The sequence below is a fragment of the Fundulus heteroclitus genome, chromosome 17 (genome assembly GCF_011125445.2).
Source record: "Fundulus heteroclitus isolate FHET01 chromosome 17, MU-UCD_Fhet_4.1, whole genome shotgun sequence".
Taxonomy (NCBI): domain Eukaryota; kingdom Metazoa; phylum Chordata; class Actinopteri; order Cyprinodontiformes; family Fundulidae; genus Fundulus; species Fundulus heteroclitus.
In genome coordinates this window covers 5,510,347-5,528,340 of record NC_046377.1, presented here as the reverse complement: position 1 = coordinate 5,528,340, position 17,994 = coordinate 5,510,347, and the positions used below count along the sequence as shown (strand labels likewise).

The 17,994-nt window shown below is 42.8% G+C and overlaps 1 protein-coding gene across 7 annotated transcripts in view; it reads right to left on the bottom strand.

Annotated features, from left to right (window-relative positions):
• Positions 1-345: 345 nt before the first annotated feature.
• gramd4a (GRAM domain containing 4a) overlaps positions 346-17,994 on the bottom strand; it is a 47,517-nt gene continuing 29,868 nt past the window's right edge. For 4 of the 7 annotated variants that reach the window (XM_036148898.1, XM_012854775.3, XM_036148902.1 and 1 more), the window contains 17 exons: positions 15,743-15,863; positions 14,227-14,288; positions 12,677-12,815; positions 12,317-12,342; positions 12,045-12,136; positions 11,507-11,598; positions 11,274-11,322; positions 11,117-11,188; positions 10,987-11,030; positions 10,785-10,894; positions 7,725-7,879; positions 7,399-7,416; positions 5,505-5,649; positions 5,286-5,379; positions 5,069-5,159; positions 4,870-4,938; positions 346-3,462 (listed from right to left, as the gene is read on the bottom strand). In XM_036148898.1, coding sequence (XP_036004791.1) covers positions 3,352-3,462; positions 4,870-4,938; positions 5,069-5,159; positions 5,286-5,379; positions 5,505-5,649; positions 7,399-7,416; positions 7,725-7,879; positions 10,785-10,894; positions 10,987-11,030; positions 11,117-11,188; positions 11,274-11,322; positions 11,507-11,598; positions 12,045-12,136; positions 12,317-12,342; positions 12,677-12,815; positions 14,227-14,288; positions 15,743-15,863 — 1,490 coding nt within the window. In that variant the 3' untranslated portion in view covers positions 346-3,351. The remainder of the gene's footprint in view (positions 3,463-4,869; positions 4,939-5,068; positions 5,160-5,285; positions 5,380-5,504; positions 5,650-7,398; positions 7,417-7,724; positions 7,880-10,784; positions 10,895-10,986; positions 11,031-11,116; positions 11,189-11,273; positions 11,323-11,506; positions 11,599-12,044; positions 12,137-12,316; positions 12,343-12,676; positions 12,816-14,226; positions 14,289-15,742; positions 15,864-17,994) is intronic. The other 3 variants (XM_036148899.1, XM_036148901.1, XM_036148900.1) reach the window with 3 other exon arrangements.

The window sequence follows — 17,994 nt, the reverse complement described above, 5'->3', positions numbered from 1 at the left end:
CAGTTCACCCAGATCCTCCGCTTCCCTGGAGGATCTGAGACGGTCTGCTGAGAGCAGACCAGAATCAGGCTGGAACGTTTTTTAAAGAAAAGATCAGCAACAGAGTAAATGTCAAGGCTTCCCCTTTAACAGTGTTTAGGACATACAGAACATTAAATGCTGTGCTGCTGGAGAGTGTAATGGAGCTACTATATCTCTCTAGACGTCAGTCGCACTGAAGATCCAAGGATAATCCTCCAGTCCTGCCTAGCATTCTTCTCACCAAAAACACCATAAAGTGTCTCACGTGGTTTGGCATTAAATTCATTAAACTTATTAAGCTGTATAAGTTTAAGAGCAAAGAGCAAAGGCCAGCTTTAGTCTTGTGAATTTCAAAATAAAGTGACACTGAAAATGTCGTTTCGGCCGAGGCCTTAGGCCACCGCTTGAAAACGCCGATGATCTGGAGCACAAGAAGTAAGCCGGTGCAGTGCCTTACAGAAGTATCCCAGCTAAACTGACCGGCCATGGCAGGGGGGGGGGGGGACTTCCAGCCAGGGCCACAAGGAAATTACTTCAATCAATGCATGTTCCTGGGTTAGAATGGCCCAGTCAAAGTCCAGACCAAAAATCCTGTCAAGCATCCATGAAAAAACTAAAGGAAAAAAAAAAAAAAAGTTCACAGATGCTCTCCGTCCAGTCTGACTGAGCTTTAGCTACTTGGTGAAGATACACGGGTAGAAACTCTAGCCTCTGGTTGAGCAACGCTGGGAAGAAGTGCAATATTCACTAGTGAGGGCTTTGTTAAGTACTTGCTGCACCTCAGACTATCAAACTGTAAAAGGAATAGAAAACACTAGATCGCTTTTCTTCCACCTTACAATAAAACGCTATTTTGTGTGCTAAAATTTCAATTACCGTATTCTTTGCACTATAAGGCGCACTTAAAATCGGTCAGTAAGCACGACGGTAATCATATATAAGGCGCACCATAAATTTCTGAGAACATTTGTGGTACAATGTGCTCAGAAATCTGGTAAAATGTGCAAGTACGATTGGTTAGCAACGAAGCCGCTCCGCTCAATGGATATTCAGAGCATTATGGTACACTGTGTCATTACGTGATCGGACCCCTGAGCTGTCTACAAAACTGCCTGACTGTAATGTCTAAAATAGAAGTGCATCCATATAAGGCAGCCTGCGTCCGGAGTATCTACTAGCAACAATAATCCTAGTAAGTTAATTCAATATAGAAGTTAAGTTTATTTTGGCTTTATGTTAGACATGGCAGTGTTTTTCAACTACTCTGTCCTCCCGACAGAGATGGATAGCTCTCCCTCTCAGGAGATACGGAGTGTCCGTACAACACGCGGATTTACGTTACGCGACGCCTAAATTAGATTTAAGTTTTAATTTCAGACACGCATACGCTCCTGTTTGACAGGGAATAAACAGGAAAACAACATCCTGTGTCAAAGTTCACTTCCGGAAGTATCCCAAAATAACAGTGGTCGAAAGTAGAGCACCATGGACGATGTAGCTGTGACGCGCTAACAAGCTAAAATATGCAATTTCTAATCAGATGTGGTCAAGACATGGACTTTTAGGTCAGGATATATTACTGATAATTTAACACCTTACCCATATATTACTGATAATTTGTCTCTTTAATTACTTAATTACTACCCATGACTAAAGTTCTTCTCGCCACAGAACTGTGTACTTTACAGCATCTGGTGTAAATTTAAGCTTTTAAAAACACGCCCGTAAGCCGCGCCGCTTACGTTGCGCGGCCAGCGTATTTCCTCCTTAAGGTGACCAGATTTGATTCCTCTAATGAAAACTGGGGATGTCTCTAAATTTGTTAAGCACAGAATCTCTGCCTGGGGGTTGGTTTGTTTTGTCTGAACAGGGGAAGGTGCATTCGGCAAAGCTCTACTACGTGGGTCCAAAACGGGGACTGTCCCTGAAAATCAGGGACATCTGGTCACCCTACCGGAGGGGCGGGTGATATTAAACACTTGGGAAGAATATCTGATGCGCCTTATAATCCGGTGCGTCTTATATGTGGACAAAGACACACAGACACATAAATTCATGGTGCGCCTTATAGTCCCAGAAATACGGTATACTGAAGTCTACGGCTGGACTTTAATAATAAAAAAAGGTTTAAAGCTTATGGATACTTTTGCGAGGCACTGTGTCCATGTAGTTTCAAAATAATCCTGATTTTAACTATTTCCAGTAAACTTTCACTGCTCCAAACAAGCCCAAAACGGCTCCAGTGCAATAAATCAGAGGCGTTTTCTTACATTTCTCTGATCAAGTAGGCCTAGATTTCCAACTGATAGGTAATGTGAGGATAAAAACGTTCACCTCAATTGCACGTCATCGCCACGGGACGCAACGCATCCCAACAAGTTCAGCTAGGAGTTCTGCTGAGGAGCAGGGAGACCCCAGCTCGTACACGGGCGGCTCGGGAGGCTGTGCTCTTTAGCAGAGCCCCGTATCTTAGCAACGGTCAGTGTTGTGCTCTCGTCTACCAGTTTCGCGTCCGAAAAGGCCGTTTGTTACAAAAGACTTTCAAACAATGAGAAGGCGAGAAAAAAAAAAAAAAAAAAAGAAAAGTTCACGTCACATTTCACGTCTGCACACTTACAAACACAGGAGCAGAGGCTGAATGTTTTTCAGTGTGGAAGCTGGAGAGCTGCAGCTCCATCGCTGCTGAAATGTGGTTGAAACAAAGAACAGCCATGTAAACAAACAGAAAGGCCCTGTGTCAGTCGTGGGCTGACACTTTCACAGCTAATAAACACAGAAGAAGAAGAAAAAAAAAAAAAAAAAAACACTCGGACATGTCCACACCTACGGTTTTGTTGGGGTTAGCCAAGAGGCACCGGTTTGACATGAATACTTTGATATACAGCAAGAACTTCTGCACGGGTTCCTAAGCGTATCTGGCAGTTTTAAAAAGGAGGCTCTAGATCTGCTAGAGAAAGCTTCCTATCGTAGCAGACGGCACCTCGCTGACTGACGACAAGCACACACACTCACACATGCAACACTGGAAACGGGAAAGCCAGAAAAAAGGTCCGGAGTTCTGCGAGGTGGAACGAGGAGATCCAGCTCCTCGCCAGCCCTCTGCTGATTCGATTAAAAACTACTGATCCTCGCTCCTCTGTTCGCGTCGCCCCTCAGGAGGAACAGTGTCCGCCTGCTGAAGCAGGACCAGGAGCCTTCGGAAAGAAGCTGACGCTCGTCCAGGGAGCGGGAGGAGTTTGAGGGAAACTTCCAGGCCAGAAGCGTGTCCGCTTCGGTTTTCAGCCCCCCCACCCCGCGAAAAAGGAGGAGGGGAACTGAGGAACGGGCGGCCTAATTCTCGGCACTGGCCGGTGGTTTGGAGGTGGTCAAGATCTTCATGTACTGCGTGTAGATGGTCTCGAACGCCTCGTCTCTGTGGATCATGGCACCAAACACCAGCGGCTGCAAGAGACACCCACAAATCAGCTGGAAAGTTGCTTTATTGGCTGAATATTTGAAACAAATAGCATCTGTCTGCAATAATCAAATAATAGCTTAAATTGCTCAACACAAGATAAGATAGACTTTATTGATCTCAGTGGAGAAATTCACTTGTCATCGGTTCAATAATCAAAAGAAGGTGCCAAAAGGAGGAAACGGTGCATGAGGTATATACAGTGGATCGAGAGAGAGAGAGAGAGAGAAAAAAAAAGCTATATTACTTAACAGCTAATTTAATATCTAACAGCGAATGTTGAATGCTTCTCTGAATTCAACGCAAAATGCCAAAGTAATGACCCCTGCAGGCTCAAATTGTTCGAACCCTGCTGCTATGACCCAGCATGGCTCACACTGCCCGGTTCTGAGTCGGTCCACGTAACAGAAGCCTAAACGCCGTTTGAATTATGTGTCTGTGAGCAAAAAGGAACGTTCTGTGCTCTCAGATCAGCAGTGGTTTATGTGTTGCAACTCAGACACGGAGGCCTTTCGGGGTTTAGTGCAGCTTAGGAAAGGTGCAGCAGTGAGAGTTGATCCTTAGAGCTGTGTGGCACTTCATTGTGTGCTTTAGCTGAGTTAAGCAGTTTAAAAAACACTAATAAAAGAAAAAGAAAAATATTATTGAAGTGAATGCAACTTCACAACTGTGTTTTGTCAAGTTTGGTTCTGGTTTGCTGAGCTGGCCGGCTCCATTGTTCTACCAAAGTGGCAACTCCTGGTCAGCCCGCTTTAGTGAGCTTCATATTTTGTGTCAGACTTCCTGTTGTGCAGCAGCGCTGAATGCTTCCCAGGTCTCTTAGCACCCTGGAAAAAGTCCAAATGGGCCGATCGGCTGCTGAGGCGGATCGATACTGACTTGTTAGCTTCTACCACTCCAAGGAAAACTGTACCCCCCCCCCAAAGAAAAACTAAACCTTTTCTACAACAGGTAAGAGAGTCCTATAAGTATGGTGGATCTTCCAAAGGTCATTTAAACCTGGCTGAGTACATGGCATTAAGCCATTGAAAAATTCAGGTTAAATAATAAAAAATAAAATGTGGTGGCCTGTGCGAGTGAACTGAATGTGGATCATCACTCTTAATTCAAGTCATCTGAATGACGGTCCAAATCGACAAGAAAATGTTTCCCCAGACAAAGACCGACTTCCCTCCTCGGCCATCTCAGAGTGCACACCTAAACCCAACATAAACCAGAGAGGTGAGCTACAGAGAGGTGAGGTACTGGGCAAAGAGGAATGGTTAAAGAACCCGGGAGAATCAGGACAATCCCATCCACAGGACGGTTTTACAATAAAGCTGGAAACACATTTATGGTGCAGCTTCAACGTAATCCACATTTATGAAGCATCTTAAAGCGTCTTGTATGCTCACCTTCTGAGTGGATGGAGTAGCTATAGAGATGCCCATGCCGCTTCCCGGCAGGACCGACAGCACTTTGTACTAAACAGGAGGAAATGAAAAGCTGTTAGTTTCACATGCTCATTAAAATACACAAACAGCCAGATTTAAAGTCAGACATCTTAGAAAACAGGTGGAGCAAGTCGACAGCTAGGTAGGAAAGTGGGATTACCTTCTGTACGTCTGTGATGTCCTCCAGTTTAATCACTTTATTCTTCTTGGAGGCGCTGGATTTGGAGCTGGAGCTCTCGAAGCAAAGATAACTGCCAGGTAAAAAAAAACAAAAAAAACACAGGAATTACAGCGGCTTCATGGGGACTGACCCACACAAACTACACTTTCAGACTTCGGATGAGACCCTCCACGGCAGCAGAAACACTTGAACTCACTTCTCTGTGACGTAAAGCATTCCGTTCCTGATGTAGTCCGTGGGCATCTTCCGATCTCTGTTTATCAGACAGCACCTCCAGCCGTTCTCGCACACTGGAAGGACAGAAAGGAGCGAAATAATGGGCCGCAGCTTTAGAACCATCAGCTCATGATTTCCATCTGCAGCCTTTGGTAACTTCCGGTCATTTTTCCCCCCTGGTTGTAATGAGTCTCCTCACCCGCCAGAGGGCGCTCTGATTCTGGCAGGTTGAAGATCTCATGGAAGGGTCCCTTCTTGGTGCTGTGAGAGCGGCCTGCGTCGTCCTCTCTGCTCATGCCGCTGGGGATGGTGGCTAGGCTGCTCCGAGAAACCACGGGCTGAACCTTGAGGGTGAAAATGGGAAAGATGGAAAGAGGAGAAGAAACAGGAGGAAGAAAAACAAACAGGATGACAAAAAAATTGATAGTCCACAGAAAAGGGAATGAGGGGAAAACAAAGGGAGGAAAAGGATGAAGAGGGGAGAAAAGAGGGAGAAACAGGTCACATGACTGGAAAACTCTCCAAAGTCCTCCATCAGCTGTTAGTACTGAACAATGTGCGTCTCTGCGTGTTCATTCGCTTCAGCGCGTCGGGCTCAGGTGGAACGTGCAAAGCTGAGAGGGAGGCCGTCATTCACTTCGCCTCTTTATGAGCACAGACCAAAATGACACGTGTTAGTCAACGGAGCCTTTTGCTGCAGTATTCACATGCCTCAAACTTTTTCACTTTTCGTCACGGCCCCAAAGCCCAATGCTTTTTATTGGGCTGTCGGGTTTTAACGTCGTGTCCAACACGACGCAGTGCAGGGTTGGAAAGCTGAAGGAAAATGATACATGGCTTCCCAAAAATTTGACAAAAAGATGAAAATTGGTTCCCATATTTATTTATTTTTAACTCCTCCACTGAATCTTGTTAGAGCTGTGAGTCCTTTCCTTCCCATCCCTCTTTGCTAAATACTTAAAACTCTCAGAGTGGATGGAGAAATGCAATCTTCAAGTCAAATTATAGATTTTAAACTGGATTTAGGTCTGGGCTTAGTTATTCAGACTTGAAGATATCTCTCCATCGGAGCGGTGGTTGTACTACATGTATGAAAACAGTAAACCTCCCACCCCAGTCTCAAGTCTTTTCCGGCCTCTTACAGGGCTTCTTCTAGGTGTGGCCTGGATTTATCTCCATCCACCTTCCCAATCCCTGTTTTTTTTTCTTTTTGGCAGTTCGAGGAAGGCCAGATTTGTTGAGTACACAACCAGCAGCTGTCATGTTCTTGCCATTTTTCAGAGGATTCAACCCTCAAGGCATCGTTTTCTAGCCTAAAACCTGCTTTAATAAATGAGCTCTGTTTACTAATGACTTGATTTCATTAGTAAACTGGCTGCAGTGCATTTCATTCAGGGGAGTCAGAGTAAAGAAGCCAAAAGCACATCTAACTTGTCAGATCCTTGTAAACGACTATGTATTATTTTCAATTCACCATGTTTTTGAGGTTGTAAAGTGAGCAAATGCAAAAAAGTTCAAGCTGTATGCATACTTTTGAAAGGCAATGTATATAAAAAAAAAAAAAAAAATAAATGCCACCCTTCACACTAAAAAATGAATCCTGATGGCTTTATAGCTCCAGCTTTACTACACTAAACCGCCTCGTGAAACTAGCAGCATTTATAATTCAGGGGTTATTAGTGCTTGTTAAGGTAAACGGGGTTTTATGGAGTACATGGTAAACAGGTCTAAGTGCATCTTGTCTACTCAATAGACTACTACTTCTCACTGAGCATCTTGCCAGTGGATCAGAAATGTCAGAAGCGTTGGTGGCTCATGGAGAACCAGGTTTCACTGGAAATTAAAAAGAAAGCCAAAGGCAAACACTGAAATATGAGAATTTTCCTGCAGACTTTCTGACATTTTTGATCCCTTCCATTCACAGTCACTGTCGGGGGAGGAAGATCCTGAGGAGTCACGCATCACACACACACACACACACACACACACACACACGCTTTGAGGTGAGCTCGTGGCACACCCACAGGCACAGAAAGGGGCGGGGGCAGGGGGGGGGGGACCAAAGGGTGGGGGGGACACACCAGAGCCCCTACCTTCTCAATGCAGGAGAGCTGAGAGAGAGAAACAACAGAACATACCTGAGACTGAAGCCACGCATGCTCACGCACTGTTACGTAACCACACAAACAGAACAGAGTGAGAGTGGGCTGTGATGACTTATTGAGAGGAGCCGCCGTGACATTTGGGTGCTTTTTGATCTGCGTTTCTGCTCTACGTATGGAGGGAGGAGGGGGGTGGAGGCGTGGGAGTCGTTCAGAGGTTGGACCGAAGCTACGCTGTCACATGAGCTGCAGCTTTTAAGTTCAATTTGTTTGGGAAAGGTCGGAGGGAGAGGAAGGGGGAGCTTGAGCCCACTTACCCGCCGGGACACAGTGGCGTTGGTCCTCTCTTTGAGCTGAGGGTCCGTGGGGAGGCTGTTCCACACTATGTAGGGCGTGTCATACTTGTCCCGAAGCTTGGGACAGCTCTTAAACAGGAAGTCTATGATGAAGAACTTGATGCCGGCGTACACGCCTGTGGAGAGCAGAACACGCAAAGGGTGAGGGGGGGATGAAAATTAAAAGGTTGCTGAGGACTGTAAAAATGTTTACAGCCATTTTTGCTAGGGTCTGATTTTTTTTTTTTTAAGTAGTAAGTAAAGGATGAAGAGAGAGTTTAGAAACATTAGCTTAAATCTTAGTGAAATGTAAGACCCTAAACAGACATTCATTTATTTTAATCATGATGGAAGCTTTCCACACTTTTGATTAACATTTATCCTGTAAATATGGTCGGCCTTTCATGAACCTGTTCTACTTTACTACACCTGTTCAGCCCCTCATTACACTTATGAAGAAACTATTTTCATTTGGCCGGCCAAAAACAATAAGCAAAACCTTTTACAACAGTATGAGGGATTGCTGCAAAGTCATGGACGATGCAGACGACTCTCCCTGTGGCTCTACGCTCTTTCAGGAGGAGTGAATGCTGCTTGTCAAGAATTCATGCAATCTACTGGGTTTCCTTAGACATTTTTTGACCAATCTGTATAATCTGATTGAATTTGAGATGACATGCTTCATGAATTTGCGCTATATAAATAAAATTTAATTGAATTAAATGAAATGAGCCATTAGTCTATATTATTAAGCACTTTCTGTAGAGGAAAAGGTTTTAACTTGGAGAATAAAATATAACAGATGTTTGTTAGACCCTAATCTTTTGCCCTGCTATCAGTATTAATATTTCACTTATTAGGCACTGAATAAATAAAATGGTTAAAGTACTGTAACTCATGGTAAAACTATGTAATCCATTCCTAGTAATAAAATACTGCAAAACTGAGATTATTAAAAAGACAAAGTAAAAATCTGAATGTGAAGAGAAGAGGGAGGCTCACTTTTGCTCTTGCTACCATGACCTACTGACACCAATAGAAGCAGCGTGGTTATCTGAAGGACCTTTTAGTGTTTAGCTACTTTAGGAAGAAATGCTTGACTTTTCAATGAACTAAAGGACCAGATATATTTTTTTATCATCATGCAGTTTCTACTGTTTCCTATCACAGCCAGAGCCTTTAAGTTGCTGTAGCTCAGGTGAAAGTCCTTCTGCCGACGCTGATTAGCGTAAACCTCCATGTCACGCCTTGTTGGGTGAATAAGTGATTAGCCGTAACTTACAACCAGCTCATTCTGAGTAAACATTCAGATTTTACTGCCAACGCCAGCCTGGGTACGCTGCTTCCACCTGTTTGTGCGCCACACACGCCAGGCTCCCCTCTGCAGCTGCTCTGAAACATACCGTGTCCCTCCACCGTTTCTCTGATCGAGTAATGAATGAGGCAGGCCGTCCCTCGCTGCCCGTGGTTGCCCAGAGAAAAACTTTTGACTCATTGTCAGGTTATGATGCTTTTTAATTAAAATATGAAGTCTAATGTCATTTGGGAACTGAATGCATGTGGGTAATAGACACGTACTTCTGTCTTCTTTAGTGAGATCAACTTAAAGGGGACATATCATGCTTTTTAATCCTTCCTTTTCACATCTAATTCTGTGTTGAGGTCTGAATTCCTTGTTAATCTTCTCCCACGTTTCCACTCTTTTGCCCGTTCTGAGGTTTGACAGAGCAGCTCATTTTGGTGCCGTCTCTTTAACTGCAAAGGAGGCACTTTGCACACCGCACCCCCCTCCATGTCGCAGAGCGTTCGGCCATTTTTGTAGTATTCAGGGGTGGAGTAATGAAATGTCTGGGTTAACACACCCAACAATTAAAACATTTTCACGTATCCATTTGTAGCTTTAGCATCCTTCAGCTTGGACTACAAAAATCGCACAGAAATAAAAATGGAGGATTCGGGATATTGGCGAGCCAGCCGTCCACGACTTTGTTTAGCAGTTCTGCAGTGAATACAGTGATTGGAATCTAAAAAGCAATAAAACTCCTAATTAACTTAACTAGCTTTGCTGTGTTAGACAGCAAAAATTAAAAGCATGAATGCTCACACTGAAGGAGAGCGTAACGCACATTTCTTATGCTCCATGTTCAAGATAAAGCTGCTGTTTTTTTTTTAACAAGTTTGTTTGTTTAAGGATTGCATTAAGGGCAGCATTTATTTATGTCTATTTCAAATATTCTATTTATTTAAATACAGATTTCTTGTGTTCCATGTTTAAGGTACTGTTTAAAAAAAAAAAAAACACTTTTTCTTAATTAAGACATGTTGAAATAACTAAATTTTGTGTTGTAGTCATAATACTGTGATATTATCTTTAAGGTCAGAATTTCATACTGGCCCATGCCTATTCTGCACTACTAGAGACTCTAAGCACATCACAAAATATATTTAAGGGCTAAAACAAGTGGACTTTGCATGATACGCTTCCTTTAAGAATCTCCTGCTGGCCCTTGTCTAGTAGGGAGTGATGCCCGACTGTTTTCTGCATGAAGAGCAACTTCTGTTGGGTTTGTTTCCTGATCCCAGATAGGCCATCAGAGCTAGTTAGCAAATTATCTTGTATTGGAAAGCCTTGTTTTATATTGGCCATTAATCATTTTCTTTTACTGTTTTTAAAACCTAAACAAATAACACACGTTCTTGATACCTCATGTGGTATTTGAGAATTCAGTGCCTCAGTGCTAGAAGCTGAAAAATGTGTTCACACCTGTCACCTGACAGACAAATTTTAGACTTTTAACCAGCAAGGCAGCTTTATCCATTCCTATCTTTTCCATTTTTACTTTGAACGTTTCCACAATTTTCAAACGGGAACAAAAGAAATCAGATCGGCACCAGCTGTAGAGGTAGGTTACACAACTACTGAATGAATGCGTTTCGTTTGTTTGTGTGCAATGAATGAAGCAGAGCTGCATTTATTCAAGGTCCTTAGGCAATATTTAGAGAATGTCAGCTGGATAGTAAATGTGTGTGTGTGTCTCTCACCCATCATGAAACCCATCAGCTTGTACGGCAGGACGCAGGAGGTGATGAAAGCAACCCACAGGCAGATGTAAAGTTTCCGGGTGCTGTCAGGCTGCACCCACATAAACAGACTGCAACGCACAGGCAAGACAAAAAAAAATAAGGTCAGTCAGGGTTCCACTTTATGCAGAGCTGCTTGTGGTTCTTAGGTGACAAAACCTACTTCTTTATCTTCTCCAGAACATCTGCCATTTTACCAAAAATGTTCTGTGGAGAGAAATAAAACCATCATTATTTTCTATCTTTTTTTAAAAAAAAACTGTTTTGGTTAGCCGTGAGACAGAACCTCGTACCTGAGCCTTTTGTGCAACATCGAGCACGAGCTGAAACTTCTCAGATACAGTCAAGTCTTCCTTTGGGGGGTCCTGCAAAATATAAAGTTAAATGAGTAAATTAAACTACGCTCTGATCCCTGAAGGAAAATAGAGAAATCCTGGACGTTTTCCCTACCATCGGTTCTGAAACTTCAGGCACAATGCTCCACTGGATCCTCCACCCTCTGGCAGAAACAGAAAAATCGATTTAGGTCCTTTAATTTAAGATCTGGTCCAGTTTTAACCAACTAACTAAATCTCCTATTTTCGTCAACCCGTTGCAGCTGTGAGTAACGCTACCAAATGCCTGCATTGTCTGCTGTGGACATTTAAACTGCTTTAAAGTACAATTTTTTGTTTGTTTTTTACCTGGCAATGAGGTAATTTAAAGACAAGCGAAGGATGGCCAGGAAGAGGAACATGGGTATGGCCCAGCCGTGCCAAGCAGCATTCATGTAAATCTGGGGAGAAAGGGAAACATTTACTATTGGGTGGCGTTCAGCAACTAAACAGCTACTTTTGGTTCTGCTCTCTAAAAATAAAAAATAAAAAATAAAACCTAAAGCATTGAAATTGGGGCTTATTACGTGACAAAATGAGAAAAAAAAAAAAAAAACTTGAGCAAGGCACTGTACATGGCCACAGATCAATTGGCTTAAGACCAGTTGGCACAACTCAGGACATTAATGAAGATCTAATTAGACCTCCGCTGGCTTTTGGCGGAGTCCATAAAACCCATAAGCCGAAGTTACTTCCACTTATTTTGTTTCCTCCTCATGACCAGACACCACACGGCATCAGCGTAAACATTTTTTTATCTTTTTAAACCTAAAAAAAAAATAATAAACCCATTTTCTCAGCAAACGCAAATTAACATGTGGAGGCTCTTGCGTAAATTTACACTCACAATGAAGGCAATAGCTGAGGTGTAGACAGAGTGCCAGTTGGATAAGGCGGAGAGGTTCCTTAAGAAGTTAGTGACAGGTCTGGCTCCTCGTTCTGAAACAAAAAGTTAGAAGATATGTTGGAATTATTTAATACAGAAACTAATTCGTAGAGGTTTATATGGTCTGCTGTTTGAAATAGACTCCAAATCCAATTGATAGATTCAAAAGACGATAATCAGCATCTTTGTTTTTAGTTTATATGGGTGATAGTTTGGAGTGTGTAAATACTCACTGAGACGCCTCATGTTTTCTGTCAACCTGGAATGAGAAAAAAAAAAAAACTGAAGGTTAGGAAATTCTAACAAAAAAAGCTCAATTTTCCTTTTCTGTTCAAAGGAGGCAACACTGTGGCCTTCAAATATCTGCTATGAGTCATACTCCTTTATGGAGGAGGAGAAAGTGTAACATCTTCTGTACAAAATAAAGTTGACTTAAAGACAGCACCCAGCAACAAGGACAGGCCAATTCAACAAGCATTGACCGCTGAACCTACAGGAGCTGCAGCTTAATGACGCTGGGGTCTCCCCGCCGGCCCCCTCCATATTAAGCAGAATGGATAGCAGAGAGCAGGCCGTTTAGGACACCAACCCACCGTTTAGCACTTAGCGGCTCCTCTGTCTCCACAGTGCTCTCCTCTGGCTGGAAGCGGAAGTCCTCGATGTAAACCCCGAAGCGCTCGTGGAGCCACTTCTGCAGCCGTGAACTCCACACCTCTTTCTGCTGTTTCTCTGCTAAAGACAACAGATGGATCGCGTCAGCTGATTGAATAAAGTGCCGTCTAATCAGTCTACTGTCCAGGAGGCCTCAGACGTTAGAGAAGAAACGGCATCATGAAGAGCAGGAGACGCAGTAGGCGGGTCAGAGAGGAAGTTGTGAATAGGGGTCTAAAATAAAATATCTTAAACATATAACATGTCAGACAGCATTAGATTGTGAGAGCCTGATGACTAAAGGCAGCTTTTCTGCAGCAAACAGGAAAGCTGATCAAAGTTTTTTTTTTAGAGGTACCTGAATACAGGGAGCGGAACACAAATGCACACCACTTTCCCAACTTTCATTTGTTTAAGTTTGAAAACCTTCCTCCACTTCACCGTTATGTACTACTACGCATTGGTCCATCACATAACTCAAGGGAAGGCAAGTATATTTCTATAGCACTTTTCAGTAGCAAGACGATTCAAAGTGCTGTAAACATAAAATCCCAATACATCACTTAAAGTGTTGTGTGCCTGTAGAAAACATACTAATTCAGAGCAAGACTAATTCATCTTAACTGCACCAAACAGCAGAAAAGGATTTTAAAAAGTCATCCAGGATCCACATCATAACTGGACATGAGTAGTTTTAAAAGTGAAATGTTTGACCATAGCTGCACCTTTAACAAGATTTCTTAGAGCAGCCACTAATCATTACTGAAAAATATATTTTTTTAATTTAGATTCTTTAAAGCGTTATTAAAATATTTAACAGATAATATCTCCATTATTAATAAAAAGAATGATAGCATAATTAAAAAAAAAAATTACAATTCTAACTCATGATTTTAATAATTCAAAGTAACAAATAATGGTTAAATCATTCCTTTTTCTGCAAACACTCCTCACGCCTGATTCAAGGTAAGACTTGGACTCATCTGACCTACATGAAGTGATCCACAATCATAACCTATTTTCCTAAATTAGCTCCCCCCCCCCCTCTTTTCTCTAGAAGCCACCCACGTCCTCACAGGCAGGTCCACACGTACGCAGACGTCCCCCTGTCATCGTCACCGACTCTTGGGGCCCAAGATGCACACAACACGCAGATTATCGCTGCACTACAGAGCTCCTTCTTCCTCTAGAGCAAACAAACGTGGCCGGTCGCGTTGCACATTTCAAACAACAGAAAATAAACACATTTACAGACACCGTGGAGAGAATCATCCTGTCAGTTTGTGCTGCGGTTGTCACGCACATCGCTTTATGCCCTACAAAAGCCCCACAGACACTTCCTGGCCCACTCGGTTTCAGTTGCATGCTCCTAAAGCCCCAGCTCCTCTGCACTCAGAAAATACCTCTTTTATTAAATGTATCAAAGCACACATCACCCACCCACTTCCTGTCTGCCCCCCCACCCAGCCCACTCTCTCCATCAGGGACTTACCTGTGCCGTTGTTGGAGGGTGACTGCTGTTTCCGGGGAGGCTGTGGTGGAGAGTCCTCCAATCTGAAGTTGGAGAAAGAGACAGACACCACGGATTACTTGCAACGTCTTGTTTTTAATCGCAAGCTTTGCGGCATGAGAACTGTCACAGGAAGTGCTTGGCTCCATAAACAACACCTGCCATGACAGATAGAGAGATGGATACGGGCAGATTGATTGGAAGCAATTTTAGCCACGCTCTGTCCCTGTTAGGACGACAGTCTGACAGCAGGTGACAAAATGATCAATGCCGTAAAAGAAAAGAGGAAAGCCTCTTCAAAAAATCAACAAATGCATTCTCCTGTGACTCACATGTATTGATTCAAGCGTCATAGCGACATTATGCAAAGCAGACTAAAAATATGGCACGAATGAGAGCATCAGCTCAAACACCAGACATTGTAAATTGAATTAAAAAAAATGAGAAAGAATGAGAAGTTGGTGGATGGCAGGAATCAGACATTCTCAGTTTAGCCCATCGGAAACCTTAAAAAAAAAAAAAACAGATAATTGCTTTGATCAGTAAAACTATACAAGCATTACCAGCTTAAGATGCACTAAGAGGATAAAAATAACGTCTGATTGGGACTAAAGATTAGCCATTTTTACAATCAGTGAGGTGTTTAAAGTTGAATTCAGAGGAAGCACAATGAAATGAAACTGGATTTCCTATAAAGTCACGTTAGCTGCCCAGTCAGGCTGCTACAACAGAGCTACACTGTTATAGTCACTAAAAATACAAACTATAAAGGACAATTTCAGGAAGCCAGAAGAGTATTTTAACAGTAAAACGTTCCCAGTGAGCCTCACAGGAAGCGTTTTATAACACTGGCCGACCACTGACACATTAACCAAGATTATTAGTATAGCCCATCTCACTAAGAAGACCATTAAAGTGCTGTATTATAATTCCCATTTAGGATGAATCTTAAAATCATTCTTTTTTTTCTTTTGCTTTACTTCTCCAGCAGATTCCTGGCAGCAGGAAGCTACTGACGAGAAAAAAAAAAAACAGTTTTAGGTTCAGGACACGATAACAGCTTCTTCCAAACTCCTGTGGTGGCTCACACATTCCTGAGGCCGCGCTGCTGTGCTGATAATCACTCGGAGATTTCCAGTGGAATTTCTCACTGGCGGTCAGTCGGGGGGAATCGTCTGATTGCGCAAGGCTCGGACGGGCAGGACCGTACGGAGCAGCTGACGGCGGCATAGCGGCGGGGTCACACGGAGCCATTGGCGGCTGACTCGCTCCTGTTTTTCCATCTCCTTCAAAGCACGAGCACACCTCCTTGAGGAATTCCCCGCCCACCGAGCTGCTGATGCTTCTATTTATAAGAGGAGACCTCGGCACTAATAAACACACGCACGCTTGACCTACGGTGAACTCTGCTGAGCTGAAACGCTCAAAGTGCACTGGACCCGTTCCCCGTCTTTAACTCGTTACCATTTCACGCGCCGCGCTCTTCCCGCTGGCTCACCTCGTTCTGAGGACCTCGTTCATCTTCTGCTCCAGATCCAGCCTTTTACTCCGCTCTCTTTCCAGCTCCTGCCGCAGGGAGTCCACATTGGTCTCTTCTCGTAACTTTCTCAGCTCCTCCTCTAAAAAACAACAACAACAAAAAAAGATCAAAAAGGATAGAAATTCTGGAGATTAGCTCCAAAAGACAAGAAACCGGCCCCCCAAAGAGGCTTAGACACAATCGGAGTCAAAGTGTAAACTGACGTTCAGCTTGTCGATGTGGAACATTTTCGTTTCCTCATTTAGTTTCACATCATTTAAAAAAAAAAAAAAGGAAGGAGAAAAAAAAAGCAAAAAAAAAAAAAGCGCTTTTGCCTTGAAAGTAGAGTTAACTTAGAGTCACCCTATATCCTCCACCTGTCTTACATACACAACTTCCTGGCCGAAGTGGGCTTGGTTTCAGGTGTCCGGGCTTTCTGAGCCTCGGCTGCAGCATCAGCAGAGTTTCCTCTCACACCATTGTCCCTGGCCAAAGGGACGCATGAATATTGGAGGAGGGAAGAGGCCAATAAAAGCGTGCTTGTGGGCCCAAGCGTCACGGCTTGCAGCCACATATGAGCAAAAAACACACACGTTAAATCCCTCGCACAAGAATAATCCCCCTTTTCTAGCGCTTTATTAAGCGTGGAACCTGAACAAGTTATGAACAGAGCCATGGTGGAGAGGAGAGTGCTTTCTAGAAGCCTGTGCGCCACATTCACCACACGCGCATTACAAGGTTTGAATTTACAGGAATTTGGCAGCTCCTCTCTTTTTCTCAGCCAATCTCACGTCTTCCTTTTGTTCCTCACCAAATCCCTTTAATGCTAATAAAACATTTACTGTCTGCGCCTCCCGCAGCTAAGGCCTCAGCCTGAACCCTGGGAGAGGACAACATTACCACCATTGTTGAACGTAAGAAACACACAAATTGATTTTAAACAGGGCAATATTCTAACCAATAGTGAAAATACTTTCATGTTAACTAATCTTGAATCATACTTTAATTCCACACGGTGCTGCTGAAATTAGCCACCATGTAATGACATTTAGCTAAATCTTTGAATTAACTCTCCTTCCTAGTTTAAAATGACCCTGAAGGAATAAGCTGCTCCACACCCGGACAATTGTTATGTAAATGTTATTTGGAAGCCCGTCTCGCTCTCAGAAAAAAAAAAAAAAACTTGTTCCCTAAAGGCCATCTAATGGCTTCAAATACACGGCATGTGCGTGTTTCTGAGAGCGGAGTCAGAAGTGTGCCACGAAATGAAGGAGAGATGGAAGAGTAGAAGAGACTGACGCAATGATGCTAATCTGACCAGCCAGGATTCGAGCCCAATCCAGTCAACAGGAAGTTTAAACCTCTAGCTTGAAATTTGGTTACTTTGTTCGTACTCACTGGATCATTTAATCGGCACATTAGTGATGGGACTCCTTACAACTCAGAATTCCAATGTTTATGTCTTGTTAATTAATTCCTCAGTGTTTTTAATAAAAGTTTTTTAATGGAACTTACAAATGTGTGTAGCTTATGTTATTATGGTGACAGGATATATTTCAGGAATATTTTTCATCGTTGAAAAGTTTCAGCGTTACCATTATAGGTGAAAATATTTGAAGCCTTTTTATTTACTCTGGTTACCCTTGTCTAAAAATAAAATTTGCTCAAGCTGAAAAATGTAATTCAACAGCAACAGGACTGCAGGTCCATCTAGAGCAGTGGTGTCCAAAGTGCAGCCCAGGGGCCATTTGTGGCCCGCTGAATGATTTTGGGTGGCCCTCAATCACAGCTCAAGAATGGCCTAAATTTGGTTTTGCAAGCTAAGATGGTTGAGGGGATACACTTTTAAAAAGTTGGGTATTTTTCACTAATATGAGGCCTTTCAAATAAAGACACATATTAAAATCTTCTTAAAAGGGAAAATGGCACAACATTGTTTGTTTTATCTTTTATCAGCCATATTTTTGCTTTTAATTTAAGTTAATAGCAAATAAGACCACAAACTTTTTACCAGAAACCAGACTTGGGTGCACCCATTTATTATTACATTTATTATTACTCGACAAAATAAAGCCAGAGTGAGCCCAGTCCTGCTCTTATTGGTGAAAACACACAAAAAAATATATATAAAAAGATGATCGACCCAAATGATTTAGGATACCGTGTTCTGGGCGAACCTCCAAGAGTCTTTTTATGTTTCAAATCTAAAATGATTTACAGGTTTCTTTTCA